This window comes from Podarcis gaigeae (assembly GCF_964106915.1).
Source record: "Podarcis gaigeae genome assembly, chromosome: 5".
In the NCBI taxonomy this organism is placed as follows: domain Eukaryota; kingdom Metazoa; phylum Chordata; class Lepidosauria; order Squamata; family Lacertidae; genus Podarcis; species Podarcis gaigeae.
In genome coordinates, this window is record NC_139681.1 from 63,255,927 (window position 1) to 63,276,478 (window position 20,552).

At 44.5% G+C, this 20,552-nt stretch overlaps 1 protein-coding gene and 1 long non-coding RNA gene across 7 annotated transcripts in view; one reads left to right on the plus strand and one right to left on the minus strand.

The window, feature by feature from the left end:
* Window positions 1-20,552, plus strand: part of LOC310846029 — a 128,198-nt gene that overhangs the window by 18,505 nt on the left and 89,141 nt on the right. The gene's annotated exons all lie outside the window — the stretch shown is intronic.
* PFKL (phosphofructokinase, liver type) overlaps window positions 1-20,552 on the minus strand; it is a 48,109-nt gene that overhangs the window by 2,261 nt on the left and 25,296 nt on the right. For 3 of the 6 annotated variants that reach the window (XM_083741817.1, XM_083741822.1, XM_083741820.1), the window contains exons 8-20: window positions 19,546-19,641; window positions 18,523-18,615; window positions 16,239-16,364; window positions 14,102-14,166; window positions 12,144-12,207; window positions 10,256-10,402; window positions 9,846-9,916; window positions 6,381-6,468; window positions 5,350-5,502; window positions 4,928-5,092; window positions 2,755-2,816; window positions 998-1,109; window positions 477-576 (exon numbers count right to left, since the gene is read on the minus strand). In XM_083741817.1, coding sequence (XP_083597943.1) covers window positions 477-576; window positions 998-1,109; window positions 2,755-2,816; window positions 4,928-5,092; window positions 5,350-5,502; window positions 6,381-6,468; window positions 9,846-9,916; window positions 10,256-10,402; window positions 12,144-12,207; window positions 14,102-14,166; window positions 16,239-16,364; window positions 18,523-18,615; window positions 19,546-19,641 — 1,342 coding nt within the window. Of the gene's footprint in view, window positions 1-476; window positions 577-993; window positions 1,110-2,754; window positions 2,817-4,927; window positions 5,093-5,349; window positions 5,503-6,380; window positions 6,469-9,845; window positions 9,917-10,255; window positions 10,403-12,143; window positions 12,208-14,101; window positions 14,167-16,238; window positions 16,365-18,522; window positions 18,616-19,545; window positions 19,642-20,552 lie in introns of all 6 variants that reach the window. The other 3 variants (XM_083741818.1, XM_083741821.1, XM_083741819.1) reach the window with 1 other exon arrangement.

The following is a 20,552-nucleotide window of genomic DNA, read 5'->3' on the forward strand; positions in this document are numbered from 1 at the left end:
TCAATGACTATGGGCACACACTGAAATGCTGGCCTCGTGAGCAGTCCCCACAGAGCACTCAGTAACTTCAAAGCACAAGCACAGCAAACCAAGGAGGCCTCACTTTAGGATAGCATCCTCCTCCTAGGTACAGACAAGATGCTTCAAATTACAATGGTTCCCTGGGGTGCCACCCTACACAGTCCTGGCTAGACCCTGGCAGGGAATGAACCATCTCTCATGGTAAGGGGAAAGGCACATGTGCACAGCAGCCTCCTGGCATTTGTCTCTTACTGAAGGAGCAGTGGTGCTTCACCGGACTCCCTTAATTCCTCTCCTCGGTTGATTAGCAACCGTAAAAGTGGTTGACAGGTAGATGGAGGCATGGTGCATAAGAAGTTCACCTCATTCTGCCAAGGTTTTCCTGAGGATCTTCCCTATTACAAAACACCAGGGTGAAAATTTTCCGTTCCCAACGTGATCCTCTCTGAACATACCCTTGCGGTAAACTTCCTTCAACTTCTCCGACATCCACAGTACAGCTTTCACACCCAGCTTGGTGCCGTAGTTGCGGTCAAAGGGGGTTGGGGCACCTCCCTAGAGACAGAGAAAAGGAATGAAGGCAGAGGCCAAAGGGTGGTCATGCCACTCCTGCTGCAAGGGAGGCCCAGCTGTTCTTCTGCTGGGGCCATCCCACTGAGCAGCCATTTTGCAAGCCTCTTCTGCAAAATGAAGACAGTTCAATGAAAACTAAACAAAAAACCCCGGTCAGCTGAAAGCTGGAAAACAGGACCTTGGCATGTACCCCACTGCCCTGAATGGAAGAAGTAGCTGATGAGTGTTTTCATGCAAGACAAAAAGTATTCCGGTTACAAACTCTCAAACAAAAGCTCTGCTGTTTTTCCCAGTTAATATCTGCCTGCCTGCCTGCCTTTTCTCCACCAGTAATCTTCTAATCCATTAGAAGTGACTTAGCCTGATACTGCCTTGTGGCTACCCAATATGTAGCAATACTTGCCTGCTGGAGGTGGCCTAGGACGTTGATCCTGCAGTCAAATATTCCTTTCCCTTCGGAGGAGTATAAGTTGTAGAGGAACTCAGTGGTATAGTGCTCGTGGCACTTCTCGTTGCTAAGAAGACAGCAAAAGGGAGAAGGCACTTTAAAACACAGGCAGCTGCCTAATAATACCAAGTCAAAACACATCTAGCTCAGTGCTGTTGACACTTGACAAGCAGTGGAGCTTCAGGGTTTCAGGAAGGAGCATTTTCCCAGGCCTGGTGGGAATCGAACCCAGGGACTTTTACATGAAATGTATGTGCTTTACCTGCTGAGCTACAGCCCCTCCTCCCCTTTGATGCACTAAGTGAGTATGACTGTATCTCTCACAGAAAATACAGCATAGAAAGCATCATGGGCCCAACTGATTTAAAATGCTGAAGCCCTCGGTGGCGGAGTCTCGTGTTTTTTATACACTGGCTTTTTCCATACAAGACCTTCTGCCCTCTGATTTCATAAGGAGGGCCCTGCTTCAGGTTTCATCTCCTAATCCACAACAAGAATAAAGGGTGGGGCTTTCTTGGTAGAAATCCAATGAAACACACCAGGGTCACTCATTCTTAACTCATTCTTGAACTTGTTTCAGTGACTGGTTCCTGATTGTACGCTGCATTTTTATTGGGTTTTTCAGGATATATGTTTTAGCTTTTAAAAATATTTTCTGAGGTTCTGAATTCTGCACACAGACTTTATCTTAATTCCAAAACAAGGGAAAGACAGTTTTTGGAAAGAAAAATCAAAATGAAGTGAGTTTGTTTCCACAAGTTAACAACACCAGGGATAAGAGCTTTGGAGAAGAGTCCTTTATGATCCAAGAAGTGTGCGGGATTGAATATTCTTAAAGTTTTGCTCTGCCAGGACTACACAGAGAACTGGGTTTCAGGCAAATGCTGACAAAATTTATACAAAGGAAGCAGAACTAAACCAGTGACAGTGTAGCCAGCTACTGAGCACTGGCAAAACCATTCTCTCCCCTGTACTAGCCTTGCACTTGAGGAATCTCCTCTGCCCTTTTTCCGCAGGACTGCGGTAGAATTCATCAGATCTCCATCCCGGCAGAGAGCCAAGCCCAATCTCATCACATTTCTAAAACCATCAATCTCTTTCCAGTGTTTCAGAGGTTTCTAGGCTGCAATTCCTTCATTTGAGCTGAGTCACTATTCACGCATGCTACAGAGATGCAAGTCTTGGCAATACTCCAGGGATTGGGTCAGCAGAGTCACAGAGAACAGTGCCAACCCTGTGATCCAGGAGCAGGTGATGGCATCCTGCACTATTAGCTGATGCTTCCCATAGTTCAGAGGCAGTAAACCAAGCTCCCATCATCCCTGAGCATTGACCATGTTGGCTGGGACTGCTGGGAGATGGGAGTCCAGAATCATTTGGAGGGCCACAGATGTTCCTATCACAGATATTGTACAGCATAGTACACTCCCTCTGCTGAACACATCACTTGCTCCCTCCTTTCTTGAGGGAGACAGTCTGAAAAAGACAGCCTGATGAACCCATTTTGAGCCCCAAATCTCTTTATGCCTTTTTCAGCTACCGTCTCAGCCTTTTAAAAGAGCTGCTGCCATAGCATTGGCACACTCAATATAAAATTGTGTATTCAAAAAGCTACAGAGATAAAAGTTATTTCAATGCCAGATGACACTGAAGATTTCCATCTTCTTCAAGAACTGAAGCACGGCCGTTTCAGAGCCTTTTCCGCAACTCACCGCAGTACTAGGCCTCTCTGAATGTCTGTTTTCATTTTGTCAGTTAAATGTTCAACATTTGCCTGGAAAGACACAAAGACCAATCGTTTTCATTGGAACAATTTTTGCTGATTTAAGAGAAAACAGCTCTTCAGAAAAAGGAAGAAGGAAATGTCACTTCTGAGCTACAGAGAGAATGAGATTAGATAAGACAAGACTATAAATGCTTTGCTCAAGCCTGACTGTGTTAGAATCAACTGTCATTAAGTGCAACAAACAAGTGAAAAGAAAAGAAAAAAATTCCTTCCAGTAGCACCTTAAAGACCAACTAAGTTAGTTCTTGGTATGAGCTTTCGTGTGCATGCACACTTCTTCAGATACACTGAAACAGAAGTTTCCAGACCCTTCTATATAGTGAGAAGGTGGGGAGGGGTATTACTCAGAAGGGTGGTGGGAATGGGTGATTGGCAGATAGCTGTGATGAGCCTCTTGACCACTCTTAACGACTGCAATGGGTCTTACAGGAAAAAGCAAGGGGTGAGAAGGTGAAAAATGGCTTTGTCATTTCCCTTGCTTTTTCCTGTAAGACCCATTGCAGTCCTTAAGAGTCGTCAAGAGGCTCATCACAGCTATCTGCCAATCACCCATTCCCACCACCCTTCTGAGTAATACCCCTCCCCACCTTCTCACTATATAGAAGGGTCTGGAAACTTCTGTTTCAGTGTATCTGAAGAAGTGTGCATGCACACGAAAGCTCATACCAAGAACTGACTTAGTTGGTCTTTAAGGTGCTACTGGAAGGAATTTTTTTTTGTTTTGACTATGGCAGACCAACACGGCTACCTATCTGTAACTGAAAAGAAAAGGTTAACCAGGAGGGATACAGAATGTTTTAGCAGCTTAAATAATCTTGGTCACTGTTGTTCTTGATAGCAACACATTTATATGAACAACAGTTGCCCCATTTGTTCCATTGAGATCAATGTAAGTCAGCCTTCCCCAATCTGGTGCCCTGCAGTTGTTGGTGGACACCAACTCCCATCAGCCCTAGCCAGCCTGGCCAATGACCAGGGATGATGGGAGTTGTAGTCAGAAATATCTGGAAGACACTATGTTGCAGAAGGCTGTCTTCAAGTAAACCATTTTATAGCTTGGGTGTATTCATTGCCAGCAAAGATGACTAAGGCAAAAGGCTCCCCCAGAACAAGAATGGAAAAAAAATCAGAAATGGAGAAGTGGTCACCATCAGATGATATATTGCTTTTGTTCTATGATCAGGTGTTTGCTAGCATAAATGCTTGTATAAGGCATGTCTAAGGAGAGGAGAGATTGTTGCCTCAAGCAAGCAAAATGCTTGTCTGATGTAACAGAGCTACTTTGAATTCCATCCTAACTGCCTTGGGCTCTGGAGCCAAAATTTGCTGTAGCGGAAAAGGGTGGCAGAGGGGTAATTCATTCTGCCTCATTTTTAATTTACCCTGTAAAAGGAGACAGACAAGTTGTCACGATGAGCACTGCCACCACACGTGGTCCTAATACCTCCTCTTTCTTTCAGCCAGTTCATCTCACCTGCACTTCCAATATCCAGATAAGTTACAGGATTCATTGGGAACACTTCAGTCTTCTCACAGATGGAACATGACTTATGTAAGAGAGGATGTCTGCATTTTATAGAACTACATATGTAATTTAGGTCTTGCTTTTTCAAATATTGTTTAATAATTATTATTATTATTTTTATTTATACACCGCCCTCCCTGGCCAAAACCAGGCTCAGAGCGGCTAACATCAAATGTATAACACATTAATGTAAAATCAGCCAATCAATTAAAATATATCCGGAAATCAGATCAGGATCAGAATAAAATCCAATCAGATGGCAACCAGCAGATTAGGGTTGGGGACCTTAAATGCTCACCAGGCCCAACTGTTTGTGCTGAACTTATACGAGCCTGTGAGAAAAATTGAGAGGCCACTTTCATGCAAGTTCTTATGAAAGGGGAGGGCTGCAAAATGAAGTACACAAATCAATAACAATTTATAGGTTCTTGATCAGCCTTGATTTGAAGTTTGGAATTTTTCCCCCAACCAGGATTCATCTTCTTTTCGATATTCCCTCCTCATCCACCCCCAATTATCACCCAGTCCTCTGCCCTTTGCACATTTGACAAATGCAATTCTGCCACCAACACACCTTTAGGTCATGAATGGTGAAAGGATCTTCGTAGACGTAGGCAGCATCAGCTCCTGTTGCAATGCCAGTCACTGTAGACAAGTAGCCACAGTAACCACCCATCGTCTCCACAATGAACACCCGTCTTTTTGTGCCCGAGGCGGACTGCTTGATACGGTCACAGCTCTACAGATCGGGGAGGAAGGAAAAGGATGCTTAGTTGCCCAGGTGTTAAGCTGAGTTTCTGTCTACCATTCTGGGGCAGGTGTAGTTTTACGTGCTCTGTATTCCTCCCCTACTCCACCTCCTGCCTCCTCTATCTTTCTTGCCAACATTTCTGATATACGCAATAGAAATACATTGATGAAAGAAAGGTTACATAATTCATCTCCCCGCATGCCTAGTTCCCAGCATTCTGTGGCTGCTGGATAGAACCATCTTACCTCCATGGCAGCATTGACAGCTGTATCAGAACCCAGGCTGAAGTCAGTGCCTGGGACGTTGTTGCTGATGGTGGCTGGAATCACACACATAATGATGCAAAGCTCATCATACTGCCCACGAGCTTCCACCAATTGTAGTACTCCCTCATACGCCTGCAAAAGACAAGAGTGGCAGAAATGTAAGCCACATACCCAAGCCTAAGCACTGGGCTGCAAGAAGTAAAATATAAAGAGAAATTTTACACCTCTGAGCATCTTAAATCAAAATTTTGATCAACTCTCTTGAGCTGGGTAGGAGTCATGACCTTGAAATGAACCCTTGGAAACTGGGTATCTATCAGTCCAGAGGTATTTTTGATACATAGTCATTTAAAGAGTATGTTTACTAAAGAGGATTGCAATTGTTGGGGGAAAAAATTGCAATCCTATGAAAAGAGACCAAAAAGAGACTAACTCTATAGATCTCACTATATACTATATTTAACCTAGTCTGTCATCACATGGTTTTTATTGGCTGCTTCCCAAGGGTCGAAAGGCAGGAGTAGGGGAAAGATGATGGGCGGGGGGGGGGGGAGAGAAAAAGGAAAACTCATTGTAGTACATGATCGGGGGGTTTACAGGAAGGCCTTGGTGTGGGGAAGAAGAGTTTCTGTATATGACAGTTTTAGTTCTTTGGTGGCTGCCGGGAAGAGAAAGGAGGAATTGGAGAAGCAGCAAGTGGAACTGGCAGGGGAGTGGTTAAGGTGGCATTTGGAGATATGAGGGGGAATATGCGAGGGTTATTTAGGTGATGAGTGGAAGAAAGCTCGAAAGGAGGAGGAATTGGGATGGGGAAGGTGGAAGTGGAAGGGGTTAAAGGGGCATGTGTTCTATAACTGAGCTGGAGCTCAATGTGGGTAATTCCAGCCTTGCAGTCTGTCTACACACTGAAGTACCAACATCAGTGCAATCATGCCTGACCCAGCTTTTTAGGAAAAGGAGAGAGGCATTTCTCATTCAAATCTGAAAGTGTCCAATGAACTTTTCCACACCTCAAATCCTCCAACAACCAGCAGTGCATGGATGTTAAATTTTCGGACATTTTCAACAATCTTTTCCATGCATGTCTTGGGAAGCGTTCTGGCAAAACAAGAACAAAACAAGCTGTTAGAAAAGCTGCATCACGATGCCTGCCTCTTCCTGCTTTACCGAACCTGCTTAAGAATAGGATTGTCATAGCACAGTGAAGGAAAAGAGAGGAGACGCCAATTCCATGAAGCAGGCAAAGAGATCTTTTGAAATCTTCCACGTTTAATTTGCTGCCTTACTTCCCAAATAACAGCATAAAGGCAAACTAGAGCATGCACCAACAGCCAGCCTTTGATAGGATATGTTCTTTGCCAAGGGAACAGAGACAGACAGGCTCACTCCCACAGACTGGCAAGTCCAAGTCATTTAGGAACAATGCACCTTTTGTATTGCTTCCTGCAGAATGAATGGCCTACTGACCAGCAAGAGGAAACATGCTTATTAAACCAACTTCCTCCCACTTTGGCCATGCTAACAATTGAAGAGTACAGTCCAGATACTCTGGAAAAGACTCTTATGTTCAGATAAGCCCAGTAGAATAGCTACTTAGCCAGATAGCTCATAAAGGTCTCTGGTCACTCTTCACCTGCAGAACTAAGCAGAAACGAGGCTGTCTATGTGAACATAATCCTGGCAGTTCACATAGCAGGTGGTTACTTCAGTTGCTACTCATCCCACTACCTTAAAAAATACTGTACTACACAAGTGAAGCAGGGTCAGTATAGGAAAGGGTAAAGATGTAACATGCAAAACTGTTACATTTGCAATAGCCTTGTAAATGATTTGGAAATGAGTTCATGCTTGCAACCTGTGACTATTCCAGCTATATAGTCTCTGCAGGGGTCAGCAAACCTTTTTGGGAGGGGGCAGGTTCACCATCCCCCAGACCTTATGGCAGGCTGGACCGCACACACACCCAGCAGAGGGGGCTTCTCTCTCTCCCCCAGCCCCTCCCCTCCCGACCTATGGTGCTGCCGGCGCAAGGGCTGGCAGGCTCTGGAGAAGCGCTGTGCTCTCCCAACTGCGGCTCCTGTGCCTGCCCTTGTGAACGGCAGAGGCTGTTGGCGGAGGGACAAGCGGCCCGAAAGGGCTGCTTCAGGCCGCTCATCCCTCCGCCGCTGCCAGCCTCTGCCACTTGCAAGGGCAGGCACAGGAGCTGCAGTTGGTAGAGGCGCTGCACTCTGCCAACCACAACTCCTGTGCCTGCCCTTGCAAGTGGCAGAGGCTGGCGGCGGCGGCAAGAGCGGCCCAAAAGGTGCTGGCTGGCTCCGGAGAGTCGCTGCCCAAAATGGCACTCAGCCAGCTCAGCCCAGCCCCCTTCCTCCTCTATGCAGGGCGGTCAAAAGGATGAGGAAAAACCTGGAGGGAGGGAGGAGATGCCGCTGTGTGCGTGCGTGGAAATGGTGCCCCCCCAAAAAAAATGGTGGCGCAGAAAAAAAATTAACGAAACTTTTTAAAAGAAGGAATCCACATGATTCACAGAATGTCCGTGGACCGGATGTTGAGGGCAATTGGGCCGGATCTGGTCCGTGGGCTGTAGTTTGCCAACCTCTGGGTACAGCAAAAGGATATACAGTGAAATTATCTGTTAAGCCGACATAGCACAGCTGAGACCGAGGACTGTAAGGAGACAAATCTCTGTAGGACTGAATTCCACAGGTATTCTTGACTGGTGAAACAGTCCAATGAAACTTGTGTCTGTAGCAGATCTGGTTTTGCATTCATTACCAGTTTAAATAAACCAGTTATTGTACAAGCCGCATGCACTTTATGGCAAGTGTGTGCAACTGGTGAACATTATCCAAATTCATACTTGCAGTACACATTTTAAGATCCTCTGCCCCATATGTAATTTATAGATGAGTATTTGCATGCACGCAGACCCCATCAGGTTTCAGACACAATCATCACCATTGCCATCACATTTCAAACCCTCACAAAATGTCAGAGCCCACAGGAATAAATGGCAAGCTCAGTAGGTCCCCCTGCCCTGTTTACCAGAAAGGAGAGCAATTTGGATGAGATAATGCTTCCTGCCTGATGGGACTCAAGTCTCATGACATTATTATGCAAACCCAAGAGTTTGCAACACTTAGGTCTCACCCTTTCTAACATTCCACAACTTGATTATCAACCTAAAGCAGGGGTGGGAATCTTTTTTGGCTTCACCAATGAGATCCTTATTAGGATCTGCCTTGTGGGTCAAATTTGACAGGTGGCATCATTATGACATCACATGACTGACAGGTGGGCAGGACTGCCCTATTGTCAAAAATCCCTTTCACCCCAATATTAAAGGCGGGGAGCAGGAAGAGGCTTCCAAAAGCCTTTGCAGGCCTCCCTAACCTTTACAGTTAGAGTGAGACTGGGGGATTAAAAGGGAAGCGGGGGAGGAACCTTGCAAAAGCCATTGCGAGCCTCCCACTTTAAGACTTGCAGCATGTGGGTGGCCTATAAAGAAATGAGAGAATGAAGCATGGCAATTCCACATTGAATAACTATTTTGGAAGCCCTCCAAATGAGACAATGAAGAATTGGCAAGGAAGTAGGAAACAGAAAATATTATGTTTGCTTATCATAGAGCACCAAAACATTCAGGAGAAGCAGATAAAGCATTCTATGAAAGAGAAATAAAATAAACAAAGGGCCATGAACTAACAATAATGAAGGATCCTGTAGAGATAATACAGGAGCATGATGACTGTCCAAGAAGTTCAGGCATGCACTTTCCATTTCCGACAGCTGAAAAAATAAGATAGAAGCTTGGCGATTTTAGGTTTGCGTCTAAGAAATGAAGAAGACAAATGACACTGGAATGTTAAAGGGGGAAAGTGTCTATGGAGAAAGCTGGTTATGAGATGACTATGGTAAGAAAAGAATATAGATTAGCAAAGGATGAGTACATAGAAAAACTGACTGTCATAAGCTTGGTATGTTATCAAGAGACCTTTCAAAGAAATATGTTGATATGTTGACAGTGGCCAGCAATTTTTAAGAATAAATCATACAGGAAAAACAACCACACAAACAATTAATTTCCACAACTGGAAGGCAGAGGTAAGATAAGCTGCAGGGGGAGAATTCTTAAATTACAATAGTTCTGTAATAAATTAAGCAGTGATACATCCCTGATCACCTTTATGAAAGGTTGAGAAAGGTTTGCTCTGTTTTAGGTGAAGAACAATTGTGTAAAACTGCTATGCTATGCACCCCCTGAGATAATAAACTAATTCCATTTTATAACAAAAGATCCCTAAATGAGAGCCAGATTGCATGTGAGAATTGCAGGCTTGCATGCTCACTACACACTTCGTAACAGGTACCAACCTTTTGGAAGGTTTTACCTGTATCGTCCCCTCTTTGAACTCAGTCCTGCAATTTCTCCCCATCTGCAGAGAACCACTCTGTGGGCTGTCATGCCAACTTACCTTTTGGTCCCCAGCATGGATCCTCCACGCCCTAGCCAGCCTGCAACATCGTGCCAGCCCACCTCTCGGATCTACGAGAAGAAACATTTCATTAGACCTCTCATGATTCGCCCAGCCATTCCCAACTGCATTGCACCAGGTTGTCTTCCAAATCTTGGATTTGAAAGTGAAAGCAGTGTGGTTTAAAAGAAGAAAGATCAAATTGATATTTTGTTTCCTGTTACAACCAACTCTGCCTCCCCCCCTCCAATCAGAAATTAATAAGTCATGGTGCCAATTTTGCAGCAGAAATGACAGCTGGAGTTCCAAATGAATGTTGCCTTGTAGATGTTCTAGTTTACAAAGTAATGAGAAGGACTAGTAGTCCGACAGGAGGGAGGACCTCCTCCCTTCCAATTAGAGAGACTCACCTGTCCTTTGCTCAAGCCTTCAAAGCCATCATTCACCACATACATTGTGTGGCCTTGGCAGATCCCAACGCGCACAGCTGACCGGACTGCTGCGTTCATGCCGGCTGCAGGGGCTCCCACATTCAGAATGGCAATATTGAAATTGCTCTGCCCGGAACAGAAACGGATAATAAACAGCTGGAAGAAGTCATTGTCAGCACTCAGAGGGTGCTGGGAGCACAGAGAGCCTTTAGGAGGTACCTCTGCTACAAAGCAAGCTATGTAAGAGGACATTATGCAACTTCCTTGTCCTGCAATACTTCAGGTAAGTATTTTGACACTGAGTAGCCTCGGCTGAGATGTGACTCGCTTCCTTGCATAACCATCTCAAACAAGGTGGTCCAACTTTTCACACCAAGCGGGCCGCAAGAGTACTTCGGCACAGAACCCAAGGGCTGCAAACTGCCTTGTTGTGTGGGGGGAAGGAAGCAAGGCCAAAATTTGACACCCCCTCTCAGTCCTGGCTAAGTGAGGCACCGGTCTTTGGGAAGGAACTGCGAGGCTCTGGCAGGGTCCTAGAGTCCTCCCACCTTCTTCCCAAAGCTGGGAAAGCACTACCTAGGCTTTGGGAAGGAGGAAGGAGGACTCTAGGACCCTGCCAGAGCATCACATTTCCTCCCCAAAGTCCAGAGCCTCACTTACCCAGCTTTGGGAAGATAGCATGAGGGTGGGGGGGGGGGAGAAAATGTTGCTGAGGGCTGCCGAAAAAGGCCACACGCTGGACTACCCTGATCTAAAAGAAATAACAGGAAGACCATATATCGGCATAACAATTACAGTTCACAAAGTCTTTGCCTAACTTTTGGCTGTAGAAGAGGGTCAAGTTTTTCCACCCTGTGCAAGGAGTTCAGAGCTCCATATAGCAGCAGCAGCATTGGGTCCTACTTTCACCTGCCCTCTCCATCTCTTTGCACCTCTGTTCAGGCGACTCAGGGAGTCAGGCATGGCACTGCTGCCTATGTCCCTGGGATGAAGCACATATGAGGGCTGCTAGTATTTCCTGCAGAAGCCAGAGGTTGCTTCTGCATTCCTTTGTTTGACCCTGAAGCAAAACAGGCAAAGATCTTTTTCCAGTACAGATGGCAGCTCTTTCCTGGTCTGTAAGGACACATCTGACCTCTACTGAAAAAGGCTGGGCATGTAATCAACTGCTTTGAGGCTGCAAGCATCTGCAAATGGGAGGGGGAGATGTCCAGGAGACAGCACTTCTTTTGTGACTGTATTGGAAACATTTATTGGATATACAGTGTGGATTCTAGCATACACAGTGATTACATGTCAGGAAGACATTGCTTTTATTGCCTGTGAACATAGAATGCAAGTGCAATTTGTGGACATTTTTTAAACCTTGCATTGTATCCAATGATGTGCAACAGGGCTTCTGTTCCCTTTCCTACCCTGATGGGTTCCCAAAATCAGCTTTGGAGGGTCCCCCAAGATAATTTTGAGTGTGTACAGGGGGCTGGTGGGGACAAGAGAGGAAGTTCCATTGCACACAGAAGTCCTTTTTGGAGCTGCAGCATTGTATAGGTCCGTCCATCATTCAATGTCCAGATGCACCCTCTTGAGACCTGCCTTGGGGCTTTTGATTTGTGCTTGTACACACATTCATTCATTCATTCATTCATTCATTCATTCATTTATTTATTTATTTATTTATTGGTGGCTTCTTCAAACACCTTCCTTACAAGGAGCTCACAAAAACAAATTAATAACAAAAGCAACATGCTTACAACATGCAACAACAAACAACAGACCATGATAAATAAGTAGTAAAAGAAATAACAGCTATTCCTTTCACACTGCAAGAAACCTGCAGAACAAAATCTGTTTCTCTTTGCTTCCTCACCTTTTCCATTGCAGGCTTCTGGTGTGCAAGAAGCTTGTAAATGTTCCAGTTGTTTTCAAAACTCCTGGTAAAACAAGCCCACAATTATATTGGTAATCTTTTATCATAAGAAACCACCAAAGCCAAGTCTAAGAGACAGAGAGAAAGTCTCTTCTCTTTCTTACTTGGACTCTAGAATGCTCCTAAGATGCACAACACCTTCAAACGTGAACCTCTTTTTAATTCCTTCCAGAAAATGTACCATCACTGAAGTGCATTGTGGATGTAGCTTCTCAAATTTAATTTAGCTTTTGCCTGAAAGTGCTGACCTATGGAATCTTCCACCTATTTCAATTAAGGTAAGTGAATTTTCTACTCATGCATCTTAAAGCATGCTCAGACCTTTTTACTTATATTTGTTTAAACAAAAAATACACACAAGAATATTTGCACTCCCAAAAACAGTCTTAAATTGCTACTCCTGTGTCTCCTTGCCAGGAAGATCACTTAAAGCAGGCTTCCTAATTCTCAAGGGAATTTAGCTATTGCTGGACTCCTTCAGCTATTGTTGTATTCCAAGTACCATTAGCCCCAGCCAGCATGGCCAGTGGTCAGGGATGATCGAAGCAAAAGTCCAGCAACATCTGGAAGGTCACAAGTTCCTCACCCTTGCTCAATCTGGTGTCCTCCAGATGTTTTGGACGGCACTAAGTGGGGAAGGCTGCCTCCCCACTGTGTACAGAATAAATTATTGCCTTGTTTTGCTGCAACTGGTTATCAGTCATTTCCTCAATATGTTATGTTTCTGTTTTCAAAATAGGCTGATAATTTATCTAGGCCTTGAGTCTGTTATAGCAGTCACTGTGACACGGTCTTATAGGTGACAGGAAAAAGCGTTAGCCTGCAATTCCTTCCTTAAGCATTAAGGACTTACTTAAAAGAGTGGCATGACCAGAATACTGGTCAAAAAAATTCTCTCTATCTTTGATGTCTAGACTTTCAGTGGATTGCTTACGTAGCCAAAATGGGGCCATCAATGCATGAGAGAGGGTAAAACCCAAGGTACGCAGAAGTACAAAAAACCTTGAAAAATGGGAACCCTAAGGAAGGACTCCAAAAACAGCCCTATGAGAGCTAAGTGTGCAGTAGTCGTGGAAAGCTAACAGACTTTGAGGAAAAAGAGCAGCAGAAAAGGGAAATGATGGAATGGAGTGGCTAGAACTCTAAACAGAACCTATTCTCACTGCAACGTTTTGCCTAATTCTGCCCCCCCCCCAATTTTAGTTCCTGTAACACTATATAGTTATGGAGAGATCTTGCCATTGAATGAGTGACCAGAACATACATAGTATGTATGTATGTTGTATGTCCACCCAAGTAGTAGTAGAACGGGATTAAAATAGGAAGAAAACCAACTGCTCGGAATCCAAAACATGTGTGAGATTTATTTCATTCTCGTGAACTAATGATCCATGAAGAAACAAGGTTAGTCCATATATAAGACACTTAAGACGCCCATGTTGCTATTAATGTCAAGGAGATGGGCCAAGTGGGCTGCAGTAGAAATGAGAATGAAGGAAAAGTAACCATCAGCTCTGATCATTTGGCTCACAATAAATAGGACTGGCCATTAGAAGTTGAAAAAAAGAACACAGATCCACTAACATGTGAATCATGGCTATGGGGTGGGGAGTCAGGGTTTCTCTATGGGCAGGAAAAAAGAGGTAAAGAACTTCTGTAATGTTAGAGGAGTTTTTAAATGCTTTTTTTGTATCTGACTTCACATTTCCTATGAAAAAACACCTTGGAAATGTTAAGAAAAGAGAACTGAACAAATGAGTAACAAGTTCTTGTCTTTGCTACTAAATACCAAAGGTCTACAGCAAGACTTGCCTTCATAACTGTTGTTATTTTAAATGTTAATATAAACAAACAGATGAGAGGAAATTCAATTCCCAGATCCCAGAAACATCTCTCACCTCCCTCTGAGCTGAATTGCTTCATCAAATCTTTTGTCATCCATTGCCTTCTGGACATCTTTGGTCTATAAAGATATTGTGGAGGTGGGGGGTTAGAGAATCATAGTGAGGCTCTAGTAGAAATCTAATAAAACCAAGGGTACAGTGAGATTAACTCTCTTCTGCCAATTCCTTTTCAGGACATTCACGAACACGCTCATTGGAGGGCCATTTCAGGCATATAGAAAAAAGCAGCATAAAAAAGGGAGGCTGGAAGGACCAAAGGATTGCAGGAACCCCTGGGGGAGATGCATTCTCCAGAAAGGCTGTGCCAGGGCAAACCAAGAAAAAGAACTCTCCCAGGGAGAGTTTACTGGCACAGCCTGTTCCGTCATGTATGCCCGACTCCAAATGTTTATGGACTGAAAAGGCATGGTTCAGGGGCTCTGGAGGTTCTGCGCTCAAAAATCCAAAACCATACACCCACAAACTCCATGTTGACAAATTGCAACAACTTATGCATGCATATTGCATACTTGATTTGGGAAGTTGTTGTTTTTTAATCAATTTTATTTTGTCAAGAACCAGAAGAAAATGGTTATTCTGGTTAATTATGTTTTTAAACAGTGCTTCATCGCAAAGGATCCCAAGGTGGTAAACAAATATTCCAATAATATACAACACATGGTAATATTAAAACTATAAAGCAGTAAGTATTGGGGGTGTTGGGGAGTAATATATACAATTTTGCTGCAGACAGACCAACCCTTAAGCTCACATATCCCTGAAAACTTGGAAAGGAAAAAAAATCATTTCCCCAGTGTGTTGAAAAGCTGACAATATGAGAACAGCTATATGTCCACTGAGAGGGAATTCCACAATTAGAGTGTAGTATGACAGAAAGGTGGCGCTGTGGGTTAAAGCCTCAGCGCCTAGGACTTGCCGATCAAAAGGTCGGCGGTTCGAATCCCTGCGGCGGGGTGCGCTCCCGCTGCTCGGTCCCAGCGCCTGCCAACCTAGCAGTTCGAAAGCACCTCCGTGTGCAAGTAGATAAATAGGGACCGCTTACCAGCGGGAAGGTAAACGGCGTTTCCGTGTGCGGCTCTGGCTCGCCAGAGCAGCGATATCACGCTGGCCACGTGACCCGGAAGTGTCTCCGGACAGCGCTGGCCCCTGGCCTCTTAAGTGAGATGGGCGCACAACCCCAGAGTCTGTCAAGACTGGCCCGTACGGGCAGGGGTACCTTTACCTTTACCTTTATGACAGAAAAGGCCCAGCATCACCACAGACCAGGCCTCAACCATCAATGGGACCATAATAAACCTTCCTTGCAGAGCTTAAGACTCAGGCCTCATGGGAAAATATGGGGACAAAAGACAACTGGACAGCTATATATAAGGGTGCAGATGCATGGGGAGAGGCTGGTACCTATGCTAATCAAGGCTGCATTCAGACATGTTGTTTTTTCTGTTAATTTGATTATATTGCTAGATTTCTTATGTTTCTTTTACGTTGTAGTGCATTATGGAACTGTGGCTTTTCAATCAGCATACTACCATGCCATGCTAAATTTTAATGGTGGGAAAGGACACGTACACTGGGAAGCCACCTTAGATTTCGTCATGTGCAGTTACGGCACAAAACTCCTGCAATTTTCCATGTGTACAGGGTTGCAAATGGACTCTTTTGGTAGAAACAGTTAAAATGGAAATCAGTGCTAAACTTCCACTAGATTTGCAGAGGTGGTTTTTATGTTGTGCAAAAGTTCACATAAAACAGGGGAACGAGCAGGTAAGGAAATGTAACAAAAAGAAAAAAAGAAAAAACAACCCCAACTACAGAATGCAAGCTTAGTCATACCTCCTACCCACTGGAAATGTAGCAAAACCTCATACCATGTTTTCAGATTTCTTTCTACGTTGTTTCAATGAAAGCAAATATTTTTGGTATTCCGTCTCAGATGCCATATTCCCTCTACATATGCACAATTCTCGCCCCCCTTCCAAATATCTGCTTGTTTGCTGATTATCATTCATCATGTATCAACTGTGAAGCTCCCTGTCACCCCACTCACATATATAAAAATGGAGCCCCCCCCCCATGCTGTGCTTCTCCACACTGCATATATTTGGCTTCTATGATCATGTGAAATACTCACCACTTGCACACATTCCATTAGGGGTAGGCGCACTGACTGGTTCCCGGAGAGACTGACCACACAGGCAGGTGTGTCTGGTGTTGCTTCCAGCAGTGCCATCACAGCTTCCATCCCCATTTTGCTGCTCTGGGGGACACACAATGTATTTCCAGAGACAGTCAGCTATGTATACCTTGCATATTTAGGCACATACCATGTCTCTTTGGGATTCTGCAGCACAACATGCTTTGGAAGGTTGGAGCCTTGTCTCACCAAGCACTGGAAATCATACTTCACTCATTCAAAAATGTGTACGTGTTTCAATGTAAAAACCACTGAGACAGAAAGATGGGGTAACTGTGACGCTAACAAATGCCCACGGTTTTCACATCAGCAGCAGCACACAACCTGTATAATATGCATCTCCTAAAGTTACAAAGCAGCAAGACTACAAAGAAGTGCTAATGGGAAAAAGCTTGCCTTTAAAGAAACAAAAAACTCTAAGCAGCAGGAATATGAACTGAGATGATAGGAAGAGCCAGTATTCAAAGTTTCCTCTGACAGAAAAAACTCTTCCCAGGTGTTCACACATTAGGAGCAGCACAGAGTGGCTTTGGTCCACAGCCGCGCCCTCTTGCCCAACAAAGTTCTGCAGTGCTATCTGACACATTCTCATAAGAGCTGTTTTTCCAAACTACTGTATTTTCTCTCTTCTTAGTGCACGTTGCTAACTATCATGTCGCCCGATCTTGTTTAACAGGCCTAGAGAGCCACCTCTTCAGAGGAAACTGAATACGTGCAACTAATTGGGTTGTTTGCTTTACTGAGAAACGGAAATCTGTCTTTTTCTGTTAGTTCCCATTCTTGGTAGCGGCAGATAGGGGCAGCCTTTACTTTGAGAGCAGTGCTTCCTCTGGGTCACAGGGTCAGCTTGCAAAGATGCCAAGGAGGGCACTGCCAGGCTGCACCAGAAGCTGAAAAATAACTCCTCCTATCCTGTAGTACTGGATAAAACAGCAGTTTGCAAAATTCAGCTCTCCAAACACCAGGTTGACCAACTGGACAAATAATTCTGTAAAAACACATCTAATGGACCATTTCCGAAAGAGAAAACACGAAGAAGACAGGACAGAAGGTCATCCCCAGGTCTTAGAACGGTCTAGCCAACAAATGCAGAAAAATATTCACCCACTCCTTTCTTGCGGCACAGGAATTCCTGGTGCGATTTTCCTACCCTGTTTAATAGTGTGTGTGTTTTTGTGGGGTGGGAAAAGACTGCCTTGTTTCAATACCACTAAGAGTGCAGGAAATCCTCTGGAGCAGTGGGAAAGGTTAAGACAAAAAGAAAACCATGACCTAATGAAAAGCCTGTCCTTCCAAGTCCAGTCCTAAATAAAGAGGAGGGCAAAAGAGGGAATAGAAAAAAGAAGTATCTAAGTATTCTGAGCTCTGAATGGAGCTCTGCTGAGAATCTTGCTTTTGACCAGCCAAGACCAGCCAGGGAGAGTTCCTAGCCCTTGGATTATTTACAAGTTAACTACTGCAAGATGCAACAAGATGTAACTCTATCTTGAAAGTGAAGACTGCCCCATCCCTGCATTAATGTAGAATACTGCATGAAGAATGAAGAATACTGCATTAATGAAGAATACTGAGATCCCAGAAAATTTCAAGGTTAACAAAGGTTTCTAATAGTGTTAAATAGAAATGGATCAGGCATTCTACACAATGGAATGAAGAACACAAGGCTGTCTCTATTATGCGCAGCAGGGTTTATTGTTCAGACAGGACTAAGTCACACCCAGAGATCTAGAAGCACTAGGCAAAGAGAAGGTCCAGGAAGCCTCTGCATTTAACACCAGAGCCTACAAAACCAGGGCAATTTTTCTGTTTGCTTCCGAGTGGCCAAGCCAAGAATAAACAAAGCAAACACCTTGCAGGGTGCAGAAAATGCCTTCTTGCCATCCAGTCTACTGCATTTGCCTATTGTGAGTTCTGCATGCCAGTTTTGAAAGAGGACTTGCAGCACAACATACCAGCAGTGTTTCCTTTTAGTTATGGCTTACTTATCTCCACCTATATACAGTGGGGCATAATGCTCGACCAGTGTGGGCAACTGATTTCTAAATGGCAGAAGGGCACATGCACTCAGTCTGTGAAGCTCCTGCTTTTTTCAGGGTTTTCAACTCTGACTCGCCTTTCTGCAGTTAACCCAACAACACTTTACCAAGAGAGTGAGAAGCCATTCCTTAGACATACCCTGAACGTCCCAGACATCTAGCAAAAGAAAAAGAGTAACACTTACCAGGACACGATCAAATGCTGAGGGGGTCCCACCACGCTGCACGTGGCCAAGCACAGTCACACGAGTGTCGAATCCCAGGCGCTTGACAACCAGCTGATCAGAAAATCCGGAGTTAAAGTATGCTTACACCCTCCCTGTACCAGATTCCCTGGTAAACTGGGAGAGGGGCTCTAGGTCAGACATTTATTATTACCATCATTATTACTATTATTATCAATTTATTAATCACCTTCTAAACTACTGTCTCAAAGCAATTTACATGATGAAAAACTGCTAAAACCGCAAATATAATAAATACATTTAAACCAAGACTGAAACCCTATCAAGTGAATACTCATAGTAAAGACCCATTTATCCAGTTGCGAAAGCCTCCTGGAACAAAATGCATTCAGCCGCTTGTGGAAAATGCAGATAGTAGGTGCCTGTCATATATTGACAGGAATGCTGTCCCACAGAAGAGGGGTGGCCACAGTAAAAGCCCTGCTCCAAGTTACCATAGGCCAGGCTTCTGGTACATGTAGGAGAGACTCTCTTGTGGACAGCAGTGATTTATTGGGTGTGTAAGGGATAAGGCGGTCTCTCAAGTAACTTGGTCCTAAGCTGTATAGGGACTTGTATGTTAGTACCAACACCTTGAACGTGGCCCAGTAGCCAACTGGCAGCCAGTGCAAATCCTGCAAGCAAATTGTTTGCCCCACAAGCAACCTAGCCGCAGTTTTCTGCATCAGCTACGGCCTCCAGATCCACTCCAACACATAGAGTGCATTGCAGTAATCCGTGAGGTTGCCAATGCAATGTTTACATCTGCATTGAAGCTGCAAATGCCCACTTTAAAATTCTCCAGAGTGATTCAAAGCCCGAAGAAAGCTGGGAAGCCCAAGTGAAAAATGGACAGCTGTCAAGTTCACAGGATATTTTCATACTCAAGATAGTTCCAAAATATGGAAAAGCCTGTTTTCTAAGAACCGTGTGCTGAAAAATACTTTCACTGCTTTGGCTCTACAACATTAATCAGTTACTTACATCCTTCACGTAGTTAGAAGTGATTGGTTTTCCATTTCTGTCTATGGCACCTTCAGCGATGATGATAATATTCAGCCGGGATCCTCTGCTCCGGGTCTATCAAAATAAAAATATGGAAGCTAATGATTGATCCATCAGAGAAAGGCAAGAGGCTATGTTAACGGAGACTCTCTCATAATCCTAACATTAATACCTTAGGCTTGACAGTCAAGCCTTTCCCCATCAGCAACTTTGCAGTTCAGGGATGGGGAAGTAATGGTCCTCCAGGTGTTGCTGCTCTACAGCTCCCATCACTTTTGACCATGGTGATGCTAGCTGGGGTTAACAGGAGTTGGGGGTGTCCAACAATATCTGGAGGGCCAAATGTTTCCTGCCCCTGTTGTAGTTCCTGCATGCTGAGAAAGGATGACTAAAGGCAGCTAGGTGGTTTGGTATCTAATACTAAGATATTAAGAATGGTCTGCTGGATCAGGTCAGTGGCTCTTCTAGTCTAGCATCCTGCTCCCATAGTGGCTAATCAGATGCCCATGGGGAACCTGGAAGCAGGGCCTGAGCAGAACAGCGCTCTCCCCTCTTGCAGTTTCCAGCAACTGGTATTCAGGAGCATATTGCCCCCAGGAGTGGAGAGAGAATGCAGCCGGGGTGGCTAGCTTCTGATAGCTTCATCCTCCATGAATCTGTCAAATCCATTTTTAAAGCATCCAAGTTGGTGGCCATCACTGCCTCTTGCGGGAGTGAATTCCATGTGCTTCGCAAAGGAGTATTTCTGTCCCAGATCTTCCAACATTCAGCTTCATTGAATGTCCTCAAATTCTAGTATTAGAAGAAGAAAAGCTTCTCTCGATCCACCTTCTCTAAACTAAAAAGCCGCCAATCCTCAACTCTCTCTCCCTTGAGATCCTGTCCTTTTCCCCCCAGCTCCATGCCTCTCTCGGCCAGCTTTTCCTACCCAGTGTCACCTGCATTTATCTGCAGTACAGCATACACACAAAGGAAGGTCTTTCACG